Source organism: Osmerus eperlanus, unplaced genomic scaffold, assembly GCF_963692335.1.
Source record: "Osmerus eperlanus unplaced genomic scaffold, fOsmEpe2.1 SCAFFOLD_84, whole genome shotgun sequence".
NCBI classification, from domain to species: Eukaryota; Metazoa; Chordata; class Actinopteri; order Osmeriformes; family Osmeridae; genus Osmerus; species Osmerus eperlanus.
In genome coordinates, this window is record NW_026911817.1 from 6,817 (window position 1) to 34,382 (window position 27,566).

Genomic DNA, 27,566 nt, shown 5'->3' on the forward strand with positions numbered 1-27,566 from the left:
AGGCTTGTCCTGGCTACAACAGAGCACTGGTGCGTAGAACGTATCACTTACTCCGTCACACTGGAGCAGCCTGGCAGGACTGGGGCTGTATGTAGCATGTGTCAAAACACAGGAGAGGACGAGATCTGAGATGAACAGCAGGACACACATAGAACCTCCATGCATGCAGTGTTTGCCTGAATGTGCACGTGTGTGTGTGTCTGTGTTTGACCCTGTGAAAGGTAGGATCATACCTGATACAGTGTCACAGGGATTAGTGTTGGATTATCTGGATGAAGTCAACACGCACACACACACGCACACACGCGCACACACGCACACACACACACACACGCACGTCAGGCAAGCTCTCTTTCTCTCTCCCACACACACACACTAAATACAAACAGATAAAATAAGGAAACTGTTGGACAGAAGGAAAAACTACAACAAAAACATGGTAATAGGAAGGCAACACGGAAGCCGTCCTGCATGACAGACACAGACACACTGGCTGTGTCACATGACGCCTCTGTTAAGATGTACACAGTAACAGTATACAGTTATCTGCCAATACACCCAAGGAAGTTCTGAGTGCATCCCCTTGTTCATCTGCCCGGGGCTGGATATAGAGTATCAGTGTGGTGGTGTGTGTGTGTGTGTGTGTGTGTGTGTGGAGGGAGCCATGTGTATACTGTGTGTGTGTGTGTGTGTGTGTAGCATTGCAGTCGGCAGGTTCCAACAGAATGGGGAGTGTATGCATCAGTGTCTGGTTTCAATATGCTGATGTGTCCGAGTGATGTGGAGGGTGACCGTGGCACATGACCATATTCAGAGGCTCTGCTGGGAGGCCCTGGATACAGGGATCAGAGGGGGGGGGGGGGGGGGGGGGGCAGGTAGATGACAGGCTGGTTCACTCCTCCCAGGCCTGGCCTAGTCCTGAACTCAAAACAAGCCAATGGCTTAAAGGCTCTTAAGACAGAGATGTAATTTTGGAACCCGTTCAGTCAACTCTCTCCTCTAAGAACAAATCTTGAACTGGAAGAGAAAAATGTTACCTAATTTAAAGACCCTTTATCAATTTTTCATGTGTATGCTGTATAGAAATGGTCAAAACAGGTGGATCCGTTTTGTATATAAAAACTTTATTGTTCAATGTTTTTGAACAGTGACTGGTCTGCATACTGGTTGTATTGTGCTTCTTAGTGTAGACATTAGTGTGTCATGGATGACCCAGAACACACCTGCACAGGGATCAGAACACAATGGCTCTCCAAAGATGGCATGTTTGTGTAATACATGTGTTTTACAGGAAGTATATGAATATTATGTGTAGTGTATGTGTTTTACAGGAAGTGTATGAATATTATGTGTAGTGTATGTGTTTTACAGGAAGTGTATGAATATTCTGTGTAGTGTATGTGTTTTACAGGAAGTGTATGAATATTATGTGTAGTGTATGTGTTTTACAGGAAGTGTATGAATATTATGTGTAGTGTATGTGTTTTACAGGAAGTATATGAATATTATGTGTAGTGTATGTGTTTTACAGGAAGTGTATGAATATTATGTGTAGTGTATGTGTTTTACAGGAAGTATATGAATATTATGTGTAGTGTACTGAGCATTGGTTAGTTAGGCAGAGACTGACATGCACAGCAGGAGGGCTGTCTGACTCCACAGTGATGGATCCCCAAGACGGTCTAGGAAGCCACGTTGGCATTGTCTCCCATCCTTTGCTGGCTTAAGGTTTGGGCCAGGTAGCCAATCAGAGTGAGGTATTCCTTGAAGCTGACCTTCCCGTCACTGTTTTCGTCCAATCCCATTCGCATTTCCTTCAAAGCAGAGGAACTATTTGTACCCTGGGAGAAGAAGAGGGAGGGGAAGAGAGACAGAGATCAAACATGCAGCATCGATCTATAATATATGTTGTGTGAGGGATGTGTGAGGGATGTGAGAGGGATGTGAGCAGGGATGTGAGCAGGGATGTGAGCAGGGATGTGAGAAGGAATGTGATCAGGGATGTGAGCAGGGATGTGAGAAGGGATGTGAGCAGAGATGTGAGCAGGGATGTGAGAGGGGATGTGAGCAGGGATGTGAGAAGGAATGTGTGAGGGATGTGAGAGGGATGTGTGAGGGATGTGAGAAGGGATGTGAGCAGGGATGTGAGCAGGGATGTGAGCATGGATGTGAGAAGGGATGTGAGCAGGGATGTGAGAGGGATGTGAGAAGGGATGTGAGAAGGGATGTGAGAGGGATGTGAGCAGGGATGTGAGAAGGAATGTGAGAAGGGTTGTGAGCAGGGATGTGAGCAGGGATGTGAGAAGGGATGTGAGAAGGGATGTGAGCAGGGATGTGAGCAGGGATGTGAGCAGGGATGTGAGCAGGGATGTGATCAGGGATGTCAGAAGGGATGCGAGCAGGGATGTGATCAGGGATGTGAGCAGGGATGTGAGCAGGGATGTGAGCAGAGATGCGAGCAGGGATGCGAGCAGGGATGCGAGCAGGGATGCGAGCAGGGATGCGAGCAGGGATGTGAGCATGCATGATTATGATGTGAAAGACTTTCAGAACTCCAGAGCCACAGAAACCAGAGCACTTCTGAGGAGCAGGGAGGAGAGTGGGGCGAGAGAGGGAGGAGAGAGGGAGGAGAGAGGGGGAGAGAGCGGGGGGGAGAGAGGGGAGAGAGTGAGGCTCACAGCTAATATCTGGCCCAGCTGTTTCTTCACCAGGCCATCGAAGGCTTTGCCCCCCAGGGTGGCCTTTCCCCCGGTGGACTTAGCGAACGTGCCCACCACGGTCCTGATGGCTGACTCCATTTCTGCCGGAGGGAAAAGAGAGGTGGACCTCAGATGCTGCTAACCATTAATTAAGGACAGGTACAGTCGACGTCCAGAAAAACTCAAACTGAGGAGATCCCTCAGGGGAGGAGGGGATGATGTCGGAGGAGACCTAGCCCAAATGGACAGTAAGATAAACAGAGGGATGATGGAGGGATGAGGGAGGGTGTTTAAGGTAAACTGATGGAGGGATGGAGAGAGGAGGCCGGGGGAGACTGAGGGAAACACAATGGAATCTGTGACCTCTGGCGGGGGTTAGGGTTAGGGTTAGGGTAACCTAACCCTCTGTGGGAAGTAGAGAGCCAGGAGGTCCGGTTACCACGGCCACCACCTGCCTGTCACACTCTCTCAGCATGGTCAGGACACACAACAATAAAGCTGTGAGGTGACCATGTTAGTGCCCCTGGACATCCCAGCCCTCTGTTAATACGTGTCGTATATGGTGTCGAGTTTTAATAATAATCATTTATTTCTGTAGGAGGGACTTTTCAATTTACTGAGGATAATTTGAACCTGTGATCTCCTGATTTAGCACTGAGCTATACCCATCCCTGTTTCACAACAATGCTATGTTTGGTTTAGTTCTGGGTGAAGCCCTAATGATAAACAGTGAGCCTGTAGTTAACATGTGGGTGTGTCTTGCTGTTCTGGACGAGGTCAGGGTCACAATGAGGATGACGTATGGTGATGTCAAGGTAATTTTAGAGTAAGGTAAATCTCCCATCTGACACGAAGGCCAAACCTCAGTAGTCTCTCTCTCTCTCTCTCTCTCTCTCTCTCTCTCTCTCTCTCTCTCTCTCTCTCTCTCTCTCTCTCTCTCTCTCTCTCTCTCTCTCTCTCTCTCTCTCTCTCTCTCTCTCTCTCTCTCTCTCTCTCTCTCTCTCTCTCTCTCTCTCTCTCTCTCTCTCTCTCTCTCTCTCTCTCTCTCTCTCTCTCTCTCTCTCTCTCTCTCTCTCTCTCTCTCTCTCTCTCTCTCTCTCGCTCTCTCTCTCACACACACACGCCCCATTAGCACAGGTCTTGCATTAACCTAATTACTGGACATGCAGGAGCTGTGAGCCACGGATTCAGTTTCATATATAGCCCCCCCCTGTAACACACACATGTACACATGTAGAGAAGCAGACCCCCCCCTGTAACACACACATGTACACATGTAGAGAAGCAGACCCCCCCCTGTAACACACACATGTACACATGTAGAGAAGCAGACCCCCCCTGTAACACACACATGTACACATGTAGAGAAGCAGACCCCCCCCTACACACACACACACACACACGCCCTTTAAAAACAACACCTCATACACAGCACCTGTCATCATCAAGGTTCTCATGATTATTTGATGGGAAACACGACAGGTGTGTGTGTCAGGGTGTGGCCTTGTGGTACTACCGACAGGTGTGTGTGTCAGGGTGTGGCCTTGCTGGTACTACATCTAAATGATTGACAGTGACATGACTTCATTACTGTCTGTGCTGGTGACTGTGGAGATAAACAGGGGCTGTAATTAGCAGGAGGTGAAACCAAACCAGGCTTAGCTAAAACCAGGACAAGCCCACAGGCCACAAGGGGGCTTCCAGACAGAACCAGGACAGGAAGGAGGAGAGCTGAACTTTTGTCAAGGCTTAGGAGTCGTGAATTACTGTTGCATATAGAAAGCTTGGCTTTCGAGAAACAGAGAATATGTGAGTAGAGACCTAACAAGCATAGAGTCATCCATACCTAGAATGTTATTCAGGTACCAGTGGGTTTATGCAGAGTGCGAATTATACAATGACATTCGGGGGGTCAACTTCTTCTCCAGGGTGTGTATCAACCCCCCCTGACCTTTTACCTCTTTTGGGGGGGTCCAAGTCTTAATTAGGGGGGTCAGACCCCCCCAAACCCCCCCCCCCCCGTAATTCACACCCTGGGTTTTGTAAACCAGATAAATGAACAGTTAACCGTGTCCTATAGAACTTAATCAGGGGTTCAGTTGATCATGTGACCACAGGGAGCAGGTGGATGTGTGGAATTTGCATTTCACCTGTGGGTTTATTTTCAGCTGCCATGATCTCTTCACTGAACTGGAACACGTGGTCTTCTCCTGGGTAGTCTCTGCCTGCAAATACAAAGAACACAAAATAAGCATGAAATCGACTATTGGCAAAGCTGCCTATTTATATAAGACATATAATGATCTGCTACAGCTTTGTCAATGTCGACTTCCATTTAAAATGTGCCTCCATGACAGGGCCTTGATCGCACCTCGTCTTCAGGATACCACTCTTGGAATATGACCGCTATCCGGAGTAGGCCTAAGACAAATGTCAGTTGTGTTGCACTTCAGAGTCTTTGCCTCTCCTCTCCTACCGGGAATAATCTTGTTTCTCTGCTCACCTGGCCCACATATTATATCCAAGACTAATTTTTTGAAGGGGGCCCCTAGGGTCTAGCGGTGGAATGGTGAACTTCCAATCCTGCACTAGGTGTGACTGCCTCGCTTCCTCACTCTGCACCATCGTGCTCTAAAACCAACATATCTGTCATCGCCTGGAACAGCCGGGACAAGTCATTTCTCTCCCGTGCCATTAAATACACCTGGGCTGCCATTCGACTCGCGCTACCGGAGTCTTATCATGACTTTAATAATACATGCTGATAAGAGCGGTGAACGAGTCGCTGTACCGATTCCCGTGTTTTGACGCTAGCGGATTACCCTGAACGACTACCGGACTGCCTGCTGTGTTTCTTGTGTGAATGTGATCGGCGGGGGGGCGCGCCTGCGTCTCCTGGGTTTACATTTAGCCTAACTAATCCGTACGATTTGTAGAGTGGTCCCGAGGTAAGGCTGACATGGAGAACATTAATAAGTAAACGCGAGGACTCTGGTGTCTCCTGAAGTGTAAAGGGATTGAGGATTGGGTTACCGACAAGGACAACACGATACCTGCGACCAAAAGGCTAGGTAATCACAATAGAGTCGCCCGCAAGTTAGGCCTATTTAAAATTAATGACCTTTAGGAAGAAACTACCTATAACTGACACACATGCATATTAGTTTTGCAAAAAGAGCCATTTGTATCCATCACTACAAAGTTAGCAAATAAACTCAAGTGCGAGAGAAGAGAAGGTAGATCATTACACGAGTTGAGAACAATTGTTTTAAAAAAAAGTGGACAGTTACCTCACCTTAGTTAATAATAAAAAGTCACTAGTGTGCACAATATCAGCTTTCGTAGTAGATTTCTCCTCTCCCTTAAGAGCGCAGACTTGATAAACCAGCAAAATGATCTCGCTTCCGCTATTCGATTTCCTTCAGACAACTTTTTTTTGTCGTAGGGCGTGTGCGAGGGAAAGGAGGGGGGATGAACAACGTCTCTGGAATGGAGGCGCTGGCACCAGGGAAGTGTTTCAGCGACGTTACCAAAACTGCTCTGTTGTTGAGGAGTAAAAGACACACTTTACATGAATTAATGTCAAGACGGTGTCTGTTTTGTTTCTGTTGAGACAGCAGAAGAACGCAACATGCTACATTGCCCAGCATAGCCGAGTCGTCTAGTCTATCCACAGTGCTAGTGTAGGAGTGCCCTAACGGACAGGTGTCAACAAGTTTTAAGGTGTGTATGCATACAGGACACAAAGAGAGCATATTTAGCAGACTATCTCAGCCACACCCTGTTTATTCAAATAAAAACCATTCCAATCCTGGTTGGTACTCATGCCAACTGATTAATATAACAGGAGAGGCATGTTTCATACAAAGACATGTTAGTAAGAGTATCGACAGGTAAGAATTGAGTAACTTGATGAGAACACATCACACACAGGGACACACTGATCATACATGGACGTCTCTCCCACCATGCATGTTTCCAGCTCACAGCTCTCCTTCCACAGCCTCTTACAACACAAGCAGCCTGCTTTCCACTGGAGCCCAGAATACCTTCAGCTTACATACCAAGATTCTCTCTTTACACAGACAATGTTGTCAGTCCAACATTACACAACACTGGTCTTGTTAGTGTGTACCTGTGTGTGTGTGTGTTGTGAAATAGGATTAGTTCTAGTCTGGCTGGTTCGGTACAACGACAGTATTGTGTAAAGACAATTATTCTGTCAAAACAGGGAGGTAATTCTTGCTGAGAAGGAAAATGAGAAATGGTAGAAAAGAGAGAGAAAGCAAGACGAAGGGCGAGCGAGGACATTTAAACAGAGATCACAGCTTGACGATCCATCACACAGGATCCACCAGCATCTACAATGATTGTGAAAACCCCTTGTCGCTAATTAAGATGGTAATTAATCATCTAGAAAGGCACACAGCAAAGTGGAAACAAACGAAACAGAACGTGACCCTTCAGAGTGGTTATCTGCTGAAGCCTCCGTGCTGATTGGCTAGACGGCCAACGAGCTGCCAGAACTCCAGGAAGGTGAGTTCTCCATCATCGTTCTGATCCAGGGAGCTCATGAGCTGCTCGATCACGGCCGGGTCTCCAGAGTTCTGAGGAGGAGGAGAGACACACGGGCTGCATTTCAATACTCTATCACCGCTTCCTTCCTGCTGACTAACACCTACCACCAGAAGTAATGGTGGAGGTCAGTCAAGGTGAGTTACCACATGGCTAGAATCAGCTGGAGACAGTTGTCAGCTATTATGGTAATTATGTAAGAAAAGGAGGGCGCTTCACACTTGACAACCAAACCCAGGTAAGAGACTTTGGCAAGCAGAATGTGACATGGAGAAATACCGCTGTCATACATCTGTCTCCATCTAGTGTCCATGTTGAGGACTACAGCTTGACAGGCAAAACAACAGTTTGCAAACAGTTTGATGGGGAAACTGTAGCCTTCCGGCTTGGTCAGTGTGTCTAATACATTTACATTTAGTCATTTAGCAGACGCTCTTATCCAGAGCGACTTACAGTAAGTACAGGGACATTCCCCCAAGGCAAGTAGGGTGAAGTGCCTTGCCCAAGGACACAACGTCATTTGGCAGAGCCGGGAATCGAACCGGTAACCTTCAGATTACTAGCCCGACTCCCTAACCGCTCAGCCACCTGACTCCCTATATACGTTTACAGATGTATAGATTTAAGTGTAATTTGCTGGAGTCCCTACTGCCCGACACCCTCTGCCATGCACAGCAGCTAGCACTGCGTGCTTCCCTTCTAACTTAGCATCTCACTGTTTGTGGGTACTTACCTTGACCAAGTTGGGCAGCTGTGATGTGATAAGATTCTGTAGCTCTCCCTTGCTGAGGGTGTCTGTGGAGCCATCAGAGCCCCCGGCGAAGGCCTTGAACTGGGCCACAAGCACCGCAATGGCAGCCTCCATCTCAGAGACACACGACCAGGAGCAGGACCAGGAGCAGGACTAGGAGCAGGACCAGGAGCAGGACTAGGAGCAGGACCAGGGGAAGACCAGGAGCAGGACCAGGAGCAGGACCAGGGGAAGAGCAGGAGCAGGACCAGGGGAAGACCAGGGGAAGACCAGGAGCAGGACCGGAAGCAGGACCAGGAGCAGGACCAGGGGAAGACCAGAGGAAGACCAGGAGCAGGACAAGGACCAGGGGAAGACCAGGAGCAGGACCAGGGGAAGAGCAGGAGCAGGACCAGGGGAAGAGCAGGAGCAGGACCAGGGGAAGAGCAGGACCAGGGGAAGAGCAGGAGCAGGACCAGGGGAAGAGCAGGAGCAGGAGCAGGACAAGGACCAGGGGAAGAGCAGGAGCAGGACAAGGACCAGGGGAAGAGCAGGAGCAGGACAAGGACCAGGGGAAGAGCAGGAGCAGGACCAGGGGAAGAGCAGGAGCAGGACCAGGGGAAGACCAGGGGAAGACCAGGAGCAGGACCGGAAGCAGGACTAGGAGCAGGACCAGAGGAAGACCAGGAGCAGGACAAGGACCAGGGGAAGAGCAGGAGCAGGACCAGGGGAAGAGCAGGCACAACTGGAGCTGCTAGGAGGAACTACAGAAACACAACAGCATGTTACAGTTTTCACAAAGCATTTGAACTCCTGCTACTGTAGATACAACTTGCAGAGGGTGCTAGCATAGTAGGTCAGTGGTGGGATCATGTTCCTATTTCCAAAAGGGATGGAAGGATCCTGACCAGAGAAGACGAAGAAGAGCTCTAGGGAAGCATGGTTCTCACCTGGATGCTGTCTGAGAAGGGGACAATGTGGTGGGTCAGCTGGTCAGTCTCTCTCGTCCTTCACTCTCCCTTTCTTCTCTTATACCCTCCGTGTCCTCTCCGGCAGTGTGGAGGAGGGAGAGGAACGGAATCAATCATTCACCCCTTTTCTTCCTGTGTGCTCACTTTGAGCTTTTCAATGTTTCCTTGTCTGTTGTCATTTCCATGGTTAAGCTGGTGACAGTGTAAGCTAAGTTACCCTACTGAGAGAAACATTCAGACACGCACCAGTTGTTGTTCCATCATGTGATCCCTCTTTCTGAGGTTAAACTTAATTCTAACTTTCCTTCATAAAACATTTATTAATAGTTTGCAGTTAACTAAATCATTTTAAAACATTTATAAACATGCATTCATTGAAATAAAGATATTTACATAACCACAGTTTGAGATTCAAATCAAATTCCATCACTTGCAAAAAGTGACATGACAAAAAGACATGATAAGGCATGAAATTCTGCTTTAATGTTTGATACAGAAAACCTACCATTGAAATACTTGTTAAGATTTGCATAGGAAAAAAAACTAATGTCATCAGTCATATATTTTGCCCTTCAAAATCAAGCAGACTACAAAAATGTACAGAAGCTCAAGTAACACATCATCAGCAGCATGATAATGTGAGCTATAAGACTGAGTGGCTTATCCCCATCCTAATATTTCTCACACACACACGCGCGCGCACACACACCACGACTTTGCTGAATCCCTAAAGGCACAGCAGGCAGCGTTCCTGCCTCTCGCGTTCACACTCATAACTGTAAGCCATTATTCACACCAAACTGTGAGAATTAGGAAATATATATATTGCATTTAGAACCATTCTTAAATCACACAGAAATCTACCAAAACTAACAATTTTCTAACCAACACAATTTATTTCAAGTAGTAGCCAATAGTAGATTTGCAAGCACAACTGTTGTATGAGAGAAGCTTTGCCATGGGAAACATGGATGTGTTTCTGCAAGCGTGTGACTGAGTCAGAACCTTGTATAGCTGCACGTACTCTGCCCTGCCCACATGCAGAAGGTGATTTCTCAGGCCTAGAACAACATGTCGGATCTCTGAGAAACCATCTTCAGTTAACTGCAGATGACGTCAGTCAGGATGTGAGTTCAGGAGTGCGGCTGGTGCTGAAAAACAAACACGCGCTGTTCAAGACAACCAGATGAAAGCCTAAAACACAGTGAAACACAAATCAAATCGCAATGAACCAGGTAAATCCTAAAAAAGTCCTGTTTTGTGTTACGACATGACCTGTAGTACGCGGCGTTAGGTGCAGTGCTGTGTGCTTTGGATTTAAGCATGTCCCACAGTTACTCATTACATGGAAGTGGTGAGAGTGTGGAAAGATACAGTAGATGTCGGACAAATAAAGTATTGGAGGGAAGATATTTCCAGCCCTTGTCTTAAAGTTCTAGTAATAAATTTGCTCACATTAAATTTAGATAATGACACCGCAGTGGACTGAAAAGAGGAAACCTTAAATGGTCTCTTCCTCTTTTTGTTTCAAGAATATTTTACTAAGAAAAGGTGAGTCATCTGCCTGTGGCTCACCTTTTCATCAGAATCTCTCTCCGAGATGTTTCGGCGTAAGCGCTCCCAGAAGGTCACCCTCTCCATCTCATCTTCAGGCCAGTCCAGATATGTTCTGGTCCTCACCAGCTTGGCCAGTCTGCACCCAAAAACATGGAACAAAACCTGTAAACGTGGCAGTGTTTTAAATGTGTGTGTGAGTTTGGGGTGTGTGGCTCGCCTGTGGAAAGCAGAGAGCTCGAAGGGGGAGATGTGCTCCAGGAAGATGAGGATGAGCTTGTGGCTGTGCTCGGAGAGCAGGCGATGCGTGGCCATCTTCATCTCCAGGCTGCACCAATCGCTGCGCAGGTAGCGCCTGCTTAGCACGCACACCGTCCGCCTGCTGCTGTAGATGCTCTCAGCTATGTTGTCCACGATGCCCTTTCCCACCTGCGTGCAGCCGTGGAAGAGAGTGGTTATGTCTTTGAGAAATCTTAGAAGAGGACTCTTCCCCCTAAGAAGACACACTGGAGCTCACCTCAAAGTCTCGGTTGTGCAGACACAGTCGGATCTGGGGTTCTCCATCTCGCTCCAGCCTGGGGGCCATCTGTCCCATCACCCAGGCCTCATCCAAACTGCTGAAGGACACAAAGGCATCGTAGCGAACCTCCTCCTCCTCCACCCTCTCCTCTATTCCCCCTCGGTTCCCCCTCCTCTTCTTCCACCACCTCCGTCCCAGACGGCGCTCCACCCATCCTCGCAGGCGGAATAACAGAAGCATGCATGGCCAGCGGAGGAAGCGGTATCCAAACGCCAAAAGCAGGAAGATGACCGTGGCCATCGCCGTGGAGCTGTAAAACAGGAAGTCAACGTTGGTCTGGCAGAGGCGCTCCATAGTGGACAGGAAGTTGAGTCGCTGGTAGTGCCAGATACAGAGCTGGTGCTGCAGGGACACAACCTGTTAAAGGAATCAATCAGTCAAATAGAACCAGGACTACCTTACACACCTCACCTTACACAATTACCACCTGACAGTCAGTCAGAGATGGCAAAAAACAGAAACCTTTTTGTGTCGTGTCTTGAAAAATGTTTGTGAAAACCTTTTTTCTAAATGTTTTGTGAAAACCAGATGTGTTGAAAGTACCTGTACATGGGGGGATGTTTCAGCCCACTCCAGCAACCAGTTATTGGAGCATTCACAGCGGAAGTCAACGTAATCGAAGACAAGCGTGGAGAGAGAGACCAGCGGCTGGAAGGCGTCCTCCAGCAGAATCAGAGGACTCTCACTGTACAGCCTCAGCAGACGCAGAGACAACAGGTCCATAAACATGCTCTGGAGGAGGACAAGGAAGACAGGAAGCTTAGATGGAAAAATGGGTGGATGAGTGGAAGGTGGATGAGTGGAAGGTGGATGAGTGGAAGGTGGATGAGTGGAAGGTGGATGAGTGGATGAATGGAAGGTGGATGAATGGAAGGTGGGTGAATGGAAGGATTGATAGGTAGAGTGGATAGGCCAACAGACAGAAAGGACAGATGTCTTTTTTTTTTTTTTTTTTTTTTTTTGACATGCCTTGGTGAGGAAGTTGAATCTGCAGTTGATCAGTACAAGACTCCTGAGCTGGGTCAGGTTCCTGAAGATCCTGCTGGAGTCTGTGTGGTTGTTGAAGTTCAGGTTGGTCAGTTTGAGCCTCTTAAGCTTCCACAGCTGATTGATGGTAGAGTAGTTGATGAAAAACCTCTCAGGGTTTGCAGAGTAAACAAAAGACTCCAGGTTAGGGAAGTAGGGTGCCAGGAATTCATTAAGGCAGAGGAAGGTTGCTCCATCGCCCACCTTCATGGGAAGGACAATTAATTGATGACTAGAAGGGCACAATCAGTGGGCAAAAAACACAAACTATACAATAAAGTCCAAAGTGAAGGCAGTAGGCACACGTGACTTTTCTGTAAAGGCTGGATCTAAACCTTCAGGAAGAGGTGTGGACCCACCGTTAGCTCTCGGACTAAGGGGAACAAGTTGTTGGTACAGGTGCTAGAATGGACCTTCAGTTCCTTGCCTCGCAGCTCCAGGACCATGGGTACTTCCGGGGCAGTGATGTTGTTGACGTGCAGGTTGGTCCCTGGCCCTGCGTCGATGACGAGCCTGCGGAGCCTGGGTGGATAGGAGTAGAAGAGCATGCTGAGGTACACCTCGTAGATGATGTCGATCCTCCCCAGGGTCAGTTCCTGGAGGTGAGACTGCTTCTTGAACACTCCTTCCTCTATGGCCTCGAACTTGTTGTCCTCCAGATAAAGTACCTAGTCGCCACAAGAATCCACAGTAACACATTAGCTTTGGGGATGCAATAGAACAAGTGAACAGACTTGAGGGTTTAGGTTGGTTGAGGGGCAGTTCTATGGGCATATGTGAAGCCCTCTGTGACATGCTTGCATGTAAAAAGGGCTATACAAATACATTTGATTTGATTTGAACAGACAAGCACACATCCACACACAGACACAGGCCTTCTAATCCTTCACCTCCAGAGCAGGGAGTTCTTCAAAGTCATGTGGTCCCAGCTGGGTAAGCTTGTTGTCAGCCAGGCTGAGGAACCTGAGGCTGGGGATGCCGTTGAAGGCCCGCGGGGGCAGAGAGGTGATGCGGTTTTGGGTCAGGTCCAGTTTCTCCAAGAAAGGCATGCAGGAGAACTGGATATACATTCAGAAAGCGTTGATAAACAATAAATGATAAAACATTCAGTAAAACACGTACTGAAGTTCAGCTGAGCGGTGACATGGTTGGACGCGTGGAGGGTCACCTGTTCCGGACTGATCGCAGTCAGGTGGTTGTGTGATAGGATGAGAGAGGTGAGGTTCCACACAGCACCCCCACCGGCAGCGCAGAACGAGGCGTTGCTCAGCTTGATCAGTCTCAGAGTCAGGCCTTGGAGGTCTGCTGCTGAGGTCCAGAAGTCCAGATCCAGGTCTTGGACAGTGGAGGAGCTCACGGACAACTCTCTCAGCCCAGACCAGCACCTCCACACCCAAGATGAGCAGGGGACAATATGAGTCAGGATGCTAAGAACATTAGCCTGGATGCTAAGAACATTAGCCTGAATGCTAAGAACATTAGCCTGGATGCTAAGAACATTAGCCTGAATGCTAAGAACATTAGCCTGGATGCTAAGAACATTATCCTGGATGCTAAGAACATTATCCTGGATGCTAAGAACATTAGCCTGGATGCTAAGAACATTAGCCTGGATGCTAAGAACATTAGCCTGAATGCTAAGAACATTAGCCTGGATGCTAAGAACATTATCCTGGATGCTAAGAACATTATCCTGGATGCTAAGAACATTAGCCTGGATGCTAAGAACATTAACCTGTATGAACCATCTGCTCTTTACTAGCAGAAGCACAAATTGATGTACATCTTGTCATTTTGGTTTAAGGATGAAGATTGATCTACAGGGGATGTTTCTGAACATGTACATGTGTGTGGAACACCAACCTGCTCATGGCGTTGGCAGTGACGCCTGTGAATGTGACCCTGCCTACTTCTACAGACTCCACTCTGTGATGAGACACCTGTGAACACAGCTCAGCTAGGCTGAAGGAGAAGCTGGTGGCATCATCGTGGCTAAATAGCATCATCTTCTGCACCCTCCCAACACCAGACTTGCTGAGAAGCTCCAGGCCTCGGGTCTTTAAGCTCACAGAAAAACAGGACAGATTCTGGAACATCTCCAGCGGATTCGTTCCCACGTAGTCAACAGGGTTGTCCGTCAGATCTAGAGTGCGAATCCTGCTCAGGATCTCCATGGGCCAAGGATCTGATTTAGAGCTAGAGAAAGTGGGAGAGGGCTGCTTACATTGGCTGATTACAGTGACCACTGCAGTGACCACTGCATCACATCTTAACCTTACCTGGTTTCACAACCTTTGTACTGAATGTCTTTCACATTGTTGTATTGCAGAGATATCTTTTCCAGGTCCATCATCCCAGGGGGAAGCAGACAGAAGACGTCTCCCAGCTGAGTCACTCCCGCGTTGGAAACCTGCAGGCTCTGGAGCCCCAGCAGGGGACTCAGCAGGTCTGGGGGGGCCGAGGACAAACACACCTTCTTCAGGACAAGCTCCTCCAGACTGGCCAGGCCCTGGAAGAGCCCCTTCTCCAGGTTGGCATTCAGACAATCCCATGTGGAGGAGGCGTAAAAGTGCAGGATGCGGAGTTTGGACAGGCCAGAGAAGGCCTCCGCAGACACCTGAGGACATGCACCGTGATGCTCTGAATCTGGACATGCACCGTGATGCTCTGAATCTGGACATGCACCGTGATGCTCTGAATCTGGACATGCACCGTGATGCTCTGAATCTGGACATGCACCGTAATGCTCTGAATCTGGACATGCACCGTGATGCTCTGAATCTGGACATGCACCGTAATGCTCTGAATCTGGACATGCACCGTGATGCTCTGAATCTGGACATGCACCGTGATGCTCTGAATCTGGACATGCACCGTGATGCTCTGAATCTGGACATGCCTACACAACATCATCTAAAGGATGGAATGTAGCCAGTAGAACATGCATGTGAGCCATGTAGAGTGCTTGTGATGTGCAGTAGTTCTGGTGGAGCACACAGGAGAGGCTCCAGGAGTTACCTGTACCAGGTGATCACTGTCCACCTTCAGCATCACCAGGGAAGGGAGATGAGAGAAGGTGTTGGCAGGAAGGGATTTGGACATACTGTCCACACACAGCGAGCGTGTGTCTGGGAACACCTCTTTCAAATCTGACCTGAAGACACATACAGCAAATATAAAAACCATTATAAAAACGAATTATATATATTTTCTTACAAAGTGACAAAGAAAATGATTCAGGTTACTGAAGTCTTAATGGGTCTGAGACATACAGAGGCCATCCTACTACATACCCTTTTTCCCCTCGAACAAACGTAGGGGAACTTGTACCCACCTGAAGTCTGTGACACCGCTACACTCAGTATAGGAGCCCAGTCCTGGCTCCTGGTGACAAGATAAGGTCTTGACTTTGTCAGGCTGTACGTACACATCCTCCTCGTACGTGTCGCAGTGCTTACTGATCAGCGCCTCCGCACCCCGGCCCACACACACGGACAGCAACACACACACACTTACACACGGCCAGGGCACCCAACAAACACCAGCCATAGTAAGGGGCCTACATCACACACACAAGGACATTAAAAGAGTCGTTACTATTCGTCATCGCTTTGACACTATAATACTGATGCTCAACATCTGTTTGGATGATTGTGTGAGGACTCACCTCTTCATGTCTCTGTGACTCTGGCTGGATCTGTGTCTGGTCTGTGTGCATGAACATCCCCATACAAGCTGTAAATAGTACCCACCTCTCTCTAACACACTCACACAAATAGCTGAGGTCTAGATGACAACAGTAATGAACTAGCCGGAGGTGCTCGGTGGTCATTGGGATAAGGGGAACTGAGAACATGTGTTTATCATCTGCTCACCCAAGTGTTCAGCGGTACGATTAAAATAACTGATGCAGCCGGCCTGAGTAACAGTCAACAGGGTCGTTGGTGTCAACTTTCATATGTACAGCATGAAATAGTGTGTTTAGTTAAAACAAGATTCAAGACATAATATAAAGCAAATTCATTCTGAGACAAAGAATCTACTAAGAAAAAACTAAATGCAACACAAATTCCTCATCGGGACCAGCTGTATTTATTGAATTATTTGCATCATAAACATACTGAAATGAAACTCACCCAACATACAGTGTCATCTACACTCCTGCCACTACACCCATACTTAAATCAGCTTCAATGCCCTTTGAAGTAGTTTTCTATGTGGCCTTTTAAGGACTTTTCATATCAACCAGGCTTTAGGGTACTTTACCGACAAACATGCATGCGCAAATGTCTTGCATATGTGCCATGATGATCTTCTACATTAATGTTTGACATTTTAGTGTTTCATCAAATTCAGACAAAAAAAAAAATACACAAATGACAAATTATATTTCTAACAAACCAAACAATACAAAAAAATATTGTACCTTCACAGACATTTCTATATCTTTAAAGTACCGGTAATAAGTTAGCTACATTTCTTGTGTGTGGAGTTTCAGTGCACTACGTACACTGGAAACCTTTACAGTGCATGGATATAAAGACCTACCCTCATTATAAACATTTTATTAGCTCAATCTTTTCAGTAATAGTGACTCCTCTAGTACTGGGCTCCTTAAGTACAACAGACCATTAATGACAAACCACCTCTCGTCTAAACAACTTTAAGGATAAATAGGTTAACATGAGTCAAGCTAGAGAATGGTAAGCCTTGCTTGGTTAAGTAATGCAGTGCATGGTATCAAACTGAGGAAAAACACACTTTTTAATTGTACGTACCAGATGGAGAGATGTGTCTCCCAAGCCCATCTGGTCTCAGGCCCTGTCAGAAGTTCTTCTATGAAGAACCAGAACTTGACCATACAAGGTATAACTAAGGTTGAGGAAAACTGTTCTTCTATTCATGGGTTCATGACTTCAATGTGTGTGTGTGCATGTGTGTAACATGTAACATTACTAAAGCATCTGCTATACTGGCAACACGTGAAGAATGTTCCCTATTTGCCTACATCTAGTATACAAATGGCAGTGGTTATGGGAGTGGGCATGTGTGTAAGGACTTGTGTCAGGTCCCTAACAGGATGAATACGTTTCAGCTCTCACCTCTTCTCTGGTCCTGAACACTTCCCTAAGCCCTCCTGACTGGGCAGGTCTGTGAAGCTCCCTCAGAACAAACACACGTGAGCCTCTCCACTTCTCTCCTCCTGACTTCCCTAAGCCCTTCTGGAAGCCAGAATAAGACGTGTATTCTCCTTTAAGACATTCAAGCCTTCAAATGTAAATCTGCCTGCTGTGGTACCTGAGCTAATATGAAGCATGATGAAAAGAGAGGAGGAGAGGGAAGAAATAAGCAAAACAGTGTAGAGAAAGAATGGTGTGTGTGTGTGTGTAATCTGCATGTTCCCTCTGAGCGATGCGTCTCCTCCATCCTTCCTCCACACTTCCTGTTTCTCTCCATCCATCACCCGTGACCTCTTCCAGCCTCCTTCATCCTCTCGCCTCTCTTTTTCTCCACTTTCTCTCCTCCACCTGGCACTGCAAACTTCTTCATAGCCTCATCATCAAACCCATCCATCTCTTCCTCTATCCCCCCCTCTTCTTCATCCTCATCCTCATCCTCATCCTCCTCTCCATCCACCATATCTTCCAAGATTTCTCCCAGATCCTCCACAAAATCCCGGAAGCTCATCTGGTCGTGGGCGAACACTCCGTCCTTGAAGAATTCCGTGGCCAGCTTCCTCAGCTCTTCTCTCCTGGAGGCCTCCACCCCCACCCTCTCTGCCTTGGCCAGGTAACCCAGGAGAAGGGCCTCAAACTCTGGCAAGGGAACCGGGAGCAGCCCCTCAGCCTGGGCGCAGGTCTCCACTGAGGTGCACTTGGCTTGAGGGCTGGGGTTGTGCTGAAGGCGTTCTCGCTGCAGGAGCCAGTAGTTGGGTTGCTCCAGGGGGGGTCTGCGGTGGGTGGGAGGCGGGCTTTTCTCCCCAGGGCCGTGCCACAGCTCCTTCTTCCCTCCCTCTCTCTCTGTGAAGCCATGGTGGCTCTTCTCATGCTTGTCGTGTTTGTGCTCGTCTTTGCCTCTGTGGTGACTTCCTCCCTCCTGTCTCCAGGTCTCCCCCCGTCTCTCCTTCTTCCTGTCTCCCTCTCTGGACCCCTCCATCTCTTTCCCTTGCCAAGGTCTCGTCTCCTCACCCTTCCATTCTCTCCCGCCGTCTTTCTTTTTCCAATCTTTGTCGCCCTTCCACTGTTTTCTCTCTCCTTTGTCCTTGTGTCTTTTCCCCCAGTCCTTCTCGTGTCTCCACTCTTCCCCTCCCTTCCCCTCGTTCCCGTCAACATACCGTTTCCCTCCTTTCTTTTCTTTTTTCTCACTTTTGCCCTTCCACTCCTTCCCCTCACCCATGTTCTCGCCCTTCTTCCAGTCTTTTCTCTCACTCTTTCCTCTCCCTTCCTTCCTCTCCTCCCTGTTCTTCCATGGCTTCCCCTCATCCCCTCTGCTTTCTCTCTCTTTCTTCCACTCCCCTGTTTTCTCTTCTTTCCCTTTCCACTCTTTCTTCTCCATTTTCTTCCCGCCCTGACCGTCACTCTCCTTATCACGCTTTCCTTTTTTCCACTCATTTTCGGGTTTCCAGTCTTTTTTCCCACCTTCCCTCAGTTTTTTCTCCCCCTGCTCCTTCCATCCTTCCTTTCCTCGTTTTCCCTGCCCAGGCTCTTCCTTCTTCCACTCATTTCCTGCCATCCAGTCTTTCTTCTTCTTCTCCTTCCCCTCTCCCTCCCTCAAGGTCCTGACCTCCTCGTCTGCAGGCCTGTCTGTGTTCAGGCTGCTGTCCTCCACCGGGCCAGGGGAGGGCGCTGCAGCAGGAGAGCCTGGCGGTGAGGTGGTGTCACTGGCTGTGGAAGGAGAAGAGAACATCACTTACTCCAGAAAGAACCCATTGACAGAATGACTAAGAGAAAAGTAGGAAAGTGAGAGAGAAATGTTCCTTGTCAAGCTAACCCTTCATGCACTTTCCCACCACAGAAAATTCCTTGTTTGTGTGAACTTACATGGTGAATAAAGCCCTTTCTGATTGTCTTTCGTAACTATATAATCTCCCCTTTAAAAATCCATGGTTTCTCATGCAGTATTCCTGGTCTAGGCCACCGCACCATCAGTCCTCATCACTCCTCCTCCTCCTCCTCCCCTCCCTACCTCCTCCTCCTCCCTCTCTCAGTACCTGGGATGTTTTTTAGTTCAGTCACTGTGGCTCTGAGTCTTTCTACTTCTCTCTGTAGGGCGGGAACAGAGGCCAGGTCTCTCTTCATCTTCTCGTTCTCTTTCAGAAGCACAGGGAGAGACGACGTGTCTTTCTTCAGCCTACCATTCTCCTTCTCCACCTCCTCCCTCCTCACGCGCTCCTTCGCTCCCTCGGCTGCTTGTCCCTGGGCTACTTTTAGCTCCTCTTTCTGTGCCTGATTAAAAAGAACAGAGAGGACCCTGTGAGAATACTGCACATCCCCAGCGACATGCAGCGGACACACACACACACGCACACACACACGCACGCCTAAGCCCCATCAGCTATGCCCCTCTCTCCCTCGGGCTACCTGAAGTTGGGCTTGCAGCACGGACACGTGCAAGTTCTCTTCAGATGGTTTATTCAGGAGCTCTGGGTTGTCAACATCTACAGGCGGAGGAGGGACCTCAGGGTTCAACCATTCCTGTGATGACGACACACACACACACACACACACACACGTGTTGAGGGCGCAAAGGGAGGGGGAGGGAGGTAAGGGGACCAGACAGAAACAGGGTTAAAGGGGGAGGAGGGGAGCATCTTACATGTTTTCCGGTGACGTCTGCGTCTCTCATCTCTCTGACATCATACTCTCCCTCTGGGTGGAAAATCAGAAATTCATGTCACAGTACATCATCACAGTCTAGCCCTGGTTAGGGATCAACACAGACAAGCACCATTACACCCAATGAGGACCAAGCTAGACAACACAGGACACAGCTAGACAACACAGGACACATGTGGCAGGCTTGGTAGGACTTCACAGAAAATCCTTGGGCATCACATTCTGACACCCTGTCAGGACTTCCTGCTAAAAGCCCTTCTCACACATGCCTAAACTGTTTAAGCCACTTCAACACACACCCAACACCTGCACAAGGACACACCTCCACACACCACACACACCCAACACCTGCACAAGGACACACCTCCACACACCCAACACACACCCAACACCTGCACAAGGACACACCTCCACACACCAACACACACCCAACACCTGCACAAGGACACACCTCCACACACCAACACACACCCAACACCTGCACAAGGACACACCTCCACACACCACACACACACCACACACACCCAACACACACACCCAACACCTGCACAAGGACACACCTCCACACACCAACACACACCTCCACACACCCAATACCTGCACAAGGACACACCTCCACACACCAACACACACCCAACACCTGCACAAGGACACACCTTCACACACCAACAGAGCTAGAACGGGTGACAGAATCACAACCAAGTACAGAAGAAGAGTTGTGTTTGAGGTTTGCTGTCAAAGTGCAAAGTCACATCCAGAAGTGATCGGCATCAGTATCAGGCAGTATCAAACGCAAAACATCCTCATATGAGCGCACACACACACACATGCATGCAAATAGCTAGTAAAACACACACACACACACACACACACTACCTACCCTCATCCAGGTCCATGAAGACACCTGTAGGCATAATACACCTCAGTCTCAGACACGCCTTTATCTGGGACACCAAAAAACAGTGTTATCTAAACCTAACTCCCCATGCTGGAGTAATGCGTGCATCTATTCCATAAACCAGGTCAACAACTTCTGCTAGCTAGCAGTTACTTTAGTTCTCTTACACAAAATGTCGTTTTTTAAAATTTTTATAAGGTTTGTGTGATTTTCCCCAAAAAACAATTGGCTATGCACACAACAGTGATCCACCTTGACAGACTATTGCAAATAGATTACTTATTTTGATCAATCGGATTCCAGACCTAATATAGGCTATATGCACACCACAGTGTGTATTTCCAGATAAAATATAGGCTAGGTCTAGAACTTATGGTGAACTTAGAAACGTGACTTTTATTAACCAGAACAGGTTATGTTAACCCTTAGCTATTGCCCTCTTAGCCCTACACTTAGATTGTTCCGGCTTCTTGCTCTTTTTAAGTCGACAAACAACGTCAGACTATATTTTATCCGGAAATACATATCACTGTCGTGTGCTAATAGCCAATTTTAGGTCTGAAATCCGATGAATCAAAATAATAAATTTGCAATAGTCTGTCAAGGTTTACTGTCAGAGACACGTGGACACAGGTGAGCACAGGAGAGCACAGGTGAGCACAGGAGAGCACAGGAGAGCACAGGAGAGCACAGGAGAGCACAGGAGAGCACAGGAGAGCACAGGAGAGCACAGGAGAGCACAGGAGAGCACAGGAGAGCACAGGAGAGCACAGGTCATACAAGGGGCCACGCCCCATAGATACAGGAAGACATGGGGTTGACATGACGACTGTAACCGAGGCGTGGTCTACCTGAGAAGAAGATAGTTCCGAGACCTAGCAAGATGATGGCTCCCAGGATGCACTTGTTCAGAGAGAAGCCTGTCTCCTCCTCCTCCCTCTGAGGGAGACGGAGGTCTTCCTCCTCCTCTTCCTCATCCCTCCGTCCGATCCGCTCCAGGGCTGCCAGCAGAGAGCCCCTCCTCCTCCTCCTCACCTCAGACTCCTCCCTCCCGTCACCTGCCCACTCCTCCCAGACTCCAGATGGTACTGGGGGATCAAGAGGAAGAGTGAGAATCAGAGTTAAGGTATAACCGCCACCCCTCCTTCTCTCTCTTGCTCTTTAAAGGGATAGTTCACCCGTACTGAGAGGGCAGGGACTGGGTCGTAGTTCACCCGTACTGAGAGGGCAGGGACTAGGTCGTAGTTCACCCGTACTGAGAGGGCAGGGAATGGGTTGTTTAAAACTAAACATTCCGTCCTGTGTCTGGTTTTCATGTATTCATAAACCCAGTTAGAGGTGAAGTATCCCTTTGTCATGAACATCGAGACACACACACACACTTGCGGCTGTGTGTGTGGAGAGGGTGTATTAGCTGCAGTAGCTTTAGCAGTCCAGCTGACCTGGCCAGCACCTGTAGCACCTGACCTGGCCTCCACAAGCGCCACTCAACCAATAGAGAAAGGAGACGTCTAAACGAGCGCTAACCACTAACATTGGAGTCCGTCAGAACCCCCCCCCCCCAAAAACGGCCCTATCGGAGTATTTGGGAGCCCCCCTTTCCTGTGTTTAGTAAGGCTGGCCGCGATCGCAACACAGGTAAGAGAACACAAGCACCAACAGGCTAGAGGTCAAAGGTCGTCCTGTCAGCAGGAAGGACCCCCTCATCAGCAGGATACATGCAGCTTTACGCTTGTCACATCGTGCTGACATGCTCGTACCGGACACAGCCTGTCCTGCCAACTTCCTGGCCCAGATATGGAACAAGTCCCTGACCAGCTGGTCCACCAACTTCACTTCAAACACAAACATACACACCATTTAGTCTTCGACCACACACACACACACACACACACACACACACACACACACACACACACACACACAGTGTTATCCTGAGACTTGGGGAGCTTAAGAGGCACATACTGTACGATTAAAGGTGCTGTCCCTTCAGTGTGCCATACACACACATCACTCAGCTGTAACAGGGATGATTTGGTGTGATCTTCTCACCTGCCTGTTTCCCGTCCTCAGTCACCCTCTGAGACAGCTCAGACTCTTCCTCTTCCTGCCCAAGCTCCTCCCCGTTAAGCTGATGGACAGCTTCTCCTTCCTGTATGAGCTCCGCCTCTTCCTCTGCTCCCAGGGTCTCAGTGAGCAGGAATCCAGAGCCCTCTTCCGCAGACGGGCTGATATGGGTGTAGGATTCAGAGAACGAATCAGGGTCAGGGCTGGGAGGGGCTTGGCTCTCAGAGGAGCCTGCTAATTGGCTGGCAGTGTCGAGATCAGGGTTGGAGGGGACAGGGATTTCTAATGAGGAGGGAAGGTGGTCGTTGGTGACAGAGGTTGGGTCAGGGGTCATGTGGGAGTCGTGGGCAGGGTCAGGGTTTGTTACTTCTACAGAGGAAGAGGAGGGCACATCACCGACAGGGTTAGGGGTCAGGTTGGGGTCGTGGGCAGGGTCAGGGGCCAGGTTGGGGTCGTGGGCAGGGTCAGAGGTGTTGTGCTGCACATGAGAGATAGTATCCTCCACTCTCTCAAGATCTACTTCCTGTGATCCTGTCACTTCCTGTGGTGCCTGGACAAAGACAGGAAACGGGTATTATTCAGAATAGTTTTTTTTCTAGAAAAGCTATTCTAGACTGGGTGTGATTACAGGAAGTAGTGGTGCAGTACCTGCCAGCTCTCCTCAGACCTCTCCCTCTCCGCAGGCACAGCACCCTTCCCATCTCCCATCTCTCCTACGCACACACACACACAACACACAACACACACACACACACGCTGAAGATATACGCTTCCTGACAGCTGAGCTCACTGTGAGAGTTGTGGAGGTACATACCTGTAAGCTCCAATGTAGCAGGACCAAGTATGTCTGTATGGTTCTCTATTCCCTCTGCTACAGGCCTCAGGGTTTCAGCAACATTCTCCTAACACACACACACGGATGTAACCAATAATCAGGCAGAAATGTATACAAAAATAGGCTTATACAGGTACACTCTTGCACTTTTTGAGTTTCATGTTGTTTAATTGTAACTTGTTTAACTGCATGCTCTTATGGTTCTTCCCTTTGGCACTTATTTGGTTTTTCACAATGTATGCTTCATGTTTTGGCTGCTCGCAATGTTTGGGGCTATCTCGTTATGATCAGTGACCTATGCTCTTTTGTAAAGCTCTCTCTTGGAAGTCGCTTTGGATAAAAGCGTCTGCTAAATGCATAAATGTAAATGTTATACCTGCTTCTTATTTTGATTGGACTTAAAAAAAAAAAAAAAAAAAAAAAAGGTAGCATCACTTTAGAATTGAACTAGCTAGCCTCATGATGTCACTATCTAAGTTTGAGTTTTGCTTTGTTCTTGCTCATCCCCCAGACATTACCTCTGTTGCAAGGAGGGTCCAGCTGTTGCTGTTGGCACTGCTGCTGTCAGACATCGCCCCCTAGTGGCTCTGTCCAGCACCTGCAACACAGCAGCATTAACCTGGGTCTAAACACCCCACATCCAGACCCTGCTCCTGGTGGCGCCTCCAGAAAACCTGCAATCTGATTGGCTGAGAGAAGTGTTGGTAAGCATGGTGGACTAGGGGATCTTAACACTAATTTCACAGGAAGTAACAAATGGACACCAATAACTCACTGCTTCCAGGATGAGTATAGAGGTTACAGTGCAGGGGTGATTCAGCACAGGCCTATTGTACAGTGTCGTTTATCTCCATGTGCTACAGTCCTAGTCCTCATTCAGCCGTTCCAAGAAATGTACGTGCCCTGTTTGCACAGGCACTGCATTTGAATAGGCTTGTCTAGGACAGGCTTTCGCTGCTCACTAAGGTAAAACACGAGTGTGACTGTGTGTGTGTGTGTGTGTGTATGTGTGTGTGAGGGAGATACAGAAGATGCCTGCTGTGTGTGTGTGTGTACAGGAAGTAAACGTCCCCCGTGAGCATTCAGTCCTTCATTAGTAGTTGGGGTGTGTTTGTGGCCTGAGGCCACTCTGGTTCTTGACTGGCTGGGAAATGTTTTGGCAGAAACAGGGGTAACTAAGGCTGTACCCATTCTAGATCCAGAAGAGTTAGAGAGAATATTCTGCTAATAAGGGTTCTGGTTGGTAGGTAGGCTTACGGTTAGGGTTAGTTATGGTATTCCTGTTGAATGTATCGTAGATGAACTGACGCTAGTCACGTTAAGTCTTTGAAAAAACATTGAGTGTTGTACACCAACGATAATGTCTACTTATGCTGCGTTGCAACTCTACGAACCGGATGAAACACTAATGACCAGTGTCCCTTCTACCCAGTGTCCCTTCTACCCAGTGTCCCTTCTACCCAGTGTCCCTTCTACCCAGTGTCCCTTCTACCCAGTGTCCCTTCTACCCAGTGTCCCTTCTACCCAGTTTACGGCTGGAGCTGTGGTGCCAAAGGGTTCATGTCTAACTCACTGAAGCAACAAGAGACTAACAGAGCAGAGACTAACAGAGCAGAGACTAACAGAGCAGAGACTAACAGACCAGAGACTAACAGACCAGAGACTAACAGACCAGAGACTAACAGACCAGAGACTAACAGACCAGAGACTAACAGAGCAGAGACTAACAGACCAGAGACTAACAGACCAGAGACTAACAGACCAGAGACTAACAGAGCAGACACTAACAGAGCAGACACTAACAGAGCAGACACTAACAGAGCAGAGACTAACAGACCAGAGACTAACAGACCAGAGCCTGGTCCCTCACCTGACGCAACACACACACAAAGCATAAAGACTCCACATACTGAAAAACAATAAACTTCATCTGGATAAATGGATCTCTAACGTAGTTTGAAGTTAATCTACAAGACAGTGTGCACTAGCTTCTGTCCAATGAGAGTTGAGCTAACCATTACTTTCATGCCACTTCTGAAGTGTGGCTGTATAATGACACACTTCACTCCATAAACTAAATTCTCTTCCAGAACAGCAATTTAGGTCTTCTAAACGTGTTCTTCCCAGCGGAGGGCTGCTGTAATGTAGCCCTGGGCCCAAGGAGCATTGTGGAGTATATAGTGGAATGACTTAAAAATAGATACTAGCTATATATAGCACAGATGAGAAGACTAAGAGAGAGAAAGAGAGAGAAAGAGAGAGATGGTGTGCCAAGGCCTAATGGAACAGAAAATACGCAGACGTATTATAAACACAACTTTTAAGATGGCTTATAGACTACATAAGAAGTGAACCGCACAGTCACTGAACACACTAAAAGTAAGTCTTCCTTGCTTGAGAACATTTCTGGACTAAAAAGTAGGCTCGAGTTTATCCTACCTACTTCCATTAGTTTTGGCAGCCATACCGAGAAACTCACTGTTGACCTCTCAGCTCCACGAGCTGACAAATGTTCCACAGACAACCGCGAAGGTAGAACCCTTTTATTGTTCCTAATAAGTAACGATGGGCAATGTTCTTCTCAACTTGTATAAACTGCATTATACCGTAACGTGGTCATCGGTTTGTCATTTGTGCTTGAAGTCTACAATCTCTTTTTCTTCGAAGAGAAAATGACCTAAATTGGTCAGGATGGCGACTACAATGATGTCAGTATAGGCCTTTCTGTGTGAACTGAACTTCAAACTATATAATCACGGCTCATCACCTAATATGCATACTGTCTCAATATAACCCCTAGCCGGTATATACATGTTCCATGTTGACCAAAGAGGCGTGCGGCTGTTATCAGGATCTGAACTGTCATAACATCACACTACAATGGAAAAAATACAAACGGATGGAACAGCCTAAAACTGGAGAAAACCAGAAGCACAATACTGTCTAATTTTAAAACGGTATTTTAAGAAGGAAAAACCTGATAGTTTAGCCTACTTTTTGTAAACTAACGTCGCTTTGACCGGAAATAAGGAGAGTTTATGTCCAAGCGTGAGAAAACAACGAAGAAAGCGTTCAATGTGTCGTTATATTTGATGGCTTTGTTGCTACGTTGTAATGATGTGTAAAACTTACCTGAAGTTGCGTCTTTTCCTTCACGAATTCGCGATTGTTTGTCAACCACTTATCGCCAATTAAATGGATCTTTCCATTCCAGTCGCTTTCAATTCACACTAACAGCACGACCCACGCTCTCACTTCCAGCCTCGCGTCACTCACAGAGGTCCCGCCTCACTACGACTATCTCCACCAATACAAATGCGGTCCCGTGTTATTCAATTAAAACCTGCTGAATGAGTGACACACGCAGGTGACAGAGGTATGTATGTATGTATGTATATAGCCTATGTATATGGCCTATATGCCTACATAGGCAATGGGTTTCATGACAGAGTGACTTCAGCGATAGTTAACACTCAATTCCATAAGAAAATGCTGATTCAACCCATGCTGTAACGCAGTACGGGTTGAAGAGATCATATCACCAGCGGAAATACTTTTACACACAAATCGGTGGTCAGAGTCGAAGTTACTTTTACTGAACATAAGATTCACATGGTTATCATTATACACATTCTCACTTGAACGAAAAATTGCAATCAATTTAGTTATGAGAGCTCAATGCAACATGGAACATATTCAAACGTCAAACTTTTTTTTTATTGTTGTACCATAACAACCAGCTTTCAACTCATATTCTTCCTTGCTGATCTCAGATCTTTCCATCTCCACACCTCTT

General features: G+C 47.8%; 4 protein-coding genes across 8 annotated transcripts; all 4 read right to left on the reverse strand.

Moving 5' to 3' along the window:
• Window positions 1–1,103: 1,103 nt before the first annotated feature.
• si:ch211-105c13.3 (uncharacterized protein LOC325758 homolog) lies at window positions 1,104–6,155 on the reverse strand. 2 transcript variants are annotated; one of them, XM_062455981.1, is made up of 4 exons: window positions 5,995–6,155; window positions 4,850–4,924; window positions 2,679–2,800; window positions 1,104–1,841 (listed from the first exon to the last, which is right to left on the reverse strand). In XM_062455981.1, exons 2-4 carry the CDS (start codon window positions 4,872–4,874, stop codon window positions 1,683–1,685), a joined length of 306 nt encoding a protein of 101 aa, XP_062311965.1. In that variant the 5' UTR covers window positions 4,875–4,924; window positions 5,995–6,155; the 3' UTR covers window positions 1,104–1,682. The 2 variants fall into 2 exon arrangements, with proteins under 2 accessions (XP_062311965.1, XP_062311966.1); XM_062455982.1 differs by having other exon boundaries at window positions 5,990–6,128.
• A 321-nt stretch (window positions 6,156–6,476) lies between these two features.
• LOC134016633 (protein S100-A13-like) lies at window positions 6,477–8,152 on the reverse strand. The gene is made up of 2 exons (XM_062455983.1): window positions 8,008–8,152; window positions 6,477–7,306 (listed from the first exon to the last, which is right to left on the reverse strand). Exons 1-2 carry the CDS (start codon window positions 8,137–8,139, stop codon window positions 7,172–7,174), a joined length of 267 nt encoding a protein of 88 aa, XP_062311967.1. The 5' UTR covers window positions 8,140–8,152; the 3' UTR covers window positions 6,477–7,171.
• Window positions 8,153–9,444: 1,292 nt separating this feature from the next.
• Window positions 9,445–15,818, reverse strand: LOC134016629 (toll-like receptor 12). The gene is made up of 14 exons (XM_062455976.1): window positions 15,803–15,818; window positions 15,470–15,694; window positions 15,142–15,289; window positions 14,415–14,740; window positions 13,999–14,331; window positions 13,304–13,520; window positions 13,026–13,193; window positions 12,495–12,803; window positions 12,079–12,339; window positions 11,653–11,841; window positions 11,047–11,466; window positions 10,750–10,958; window positions 10,551–10,668; window positions 9,445–10,126 (listed from the first exon to the last, which is right to left on the reverse strand). Exons 1-14 carry the CDS (start codon window positions 15,808–15,810, stop codon window positions 10,109–10,111), a joined length of 2,949 nt encoding a protein of 982 aa, XP_062311960.1. The 5' UTR covers window positions 15,811–15,818; the 3' UTR covers window positions 9,445–10,108.
• Window positions 15,819–16,211: 393 nt separating this feature from the next.
• Window positions 16,212–27,057, reverse strand: pbxip1b (pre-B-cell leukemia homeobox interacting protein 1b). Of its 4 annotated transcripts, none has more exons than XM_062455974.1 (12): window positions 26,903–27,057; window positions 24,289–24,368; window positions 23,750–23,837; window positions 23,584–23,648; window positions 22,921–23,485; window positions 22,629–22,703; window positions 21,720–21,956; window positions 20,851–20,874; window positions 19,951–20,003; window positions 19,716–19,829; window positions 19,490–19,580; window positions 16,212–19,019 (listed from the first exon to the last, which is right to left on the reverse strand). In XM_062455974.1, the coding sequence occupies exons 2-12, from the start codon at window positions 24,340–24,342 to the stop codon at window positions 17,596–17,598; spliced, it is 2,790 nt and encodes a 929-aa protein (XP_062311958.1). In that variant the 5' UTR covers window positions 24,343–24,368; window positions 26,903–27,057; the 3' UTR covers window positions 16,212–17,595. The 4 variants fall into 4 exon arrangements, with proteins under 4 accessions (XP_062311958.1, XP_062311955.1, XP_062311957.1 ...); XM_062455971.1 differs by having other exon boundaries at window positions 19,346–19,580; XM_062455973.1 differs by lacking the exon at window positions 22,629–22,703 and having other exon boundaries at window positions 19,346–19,580.
• Window positions 27,058–27,566: the final 509 nt, after the last annotated feature.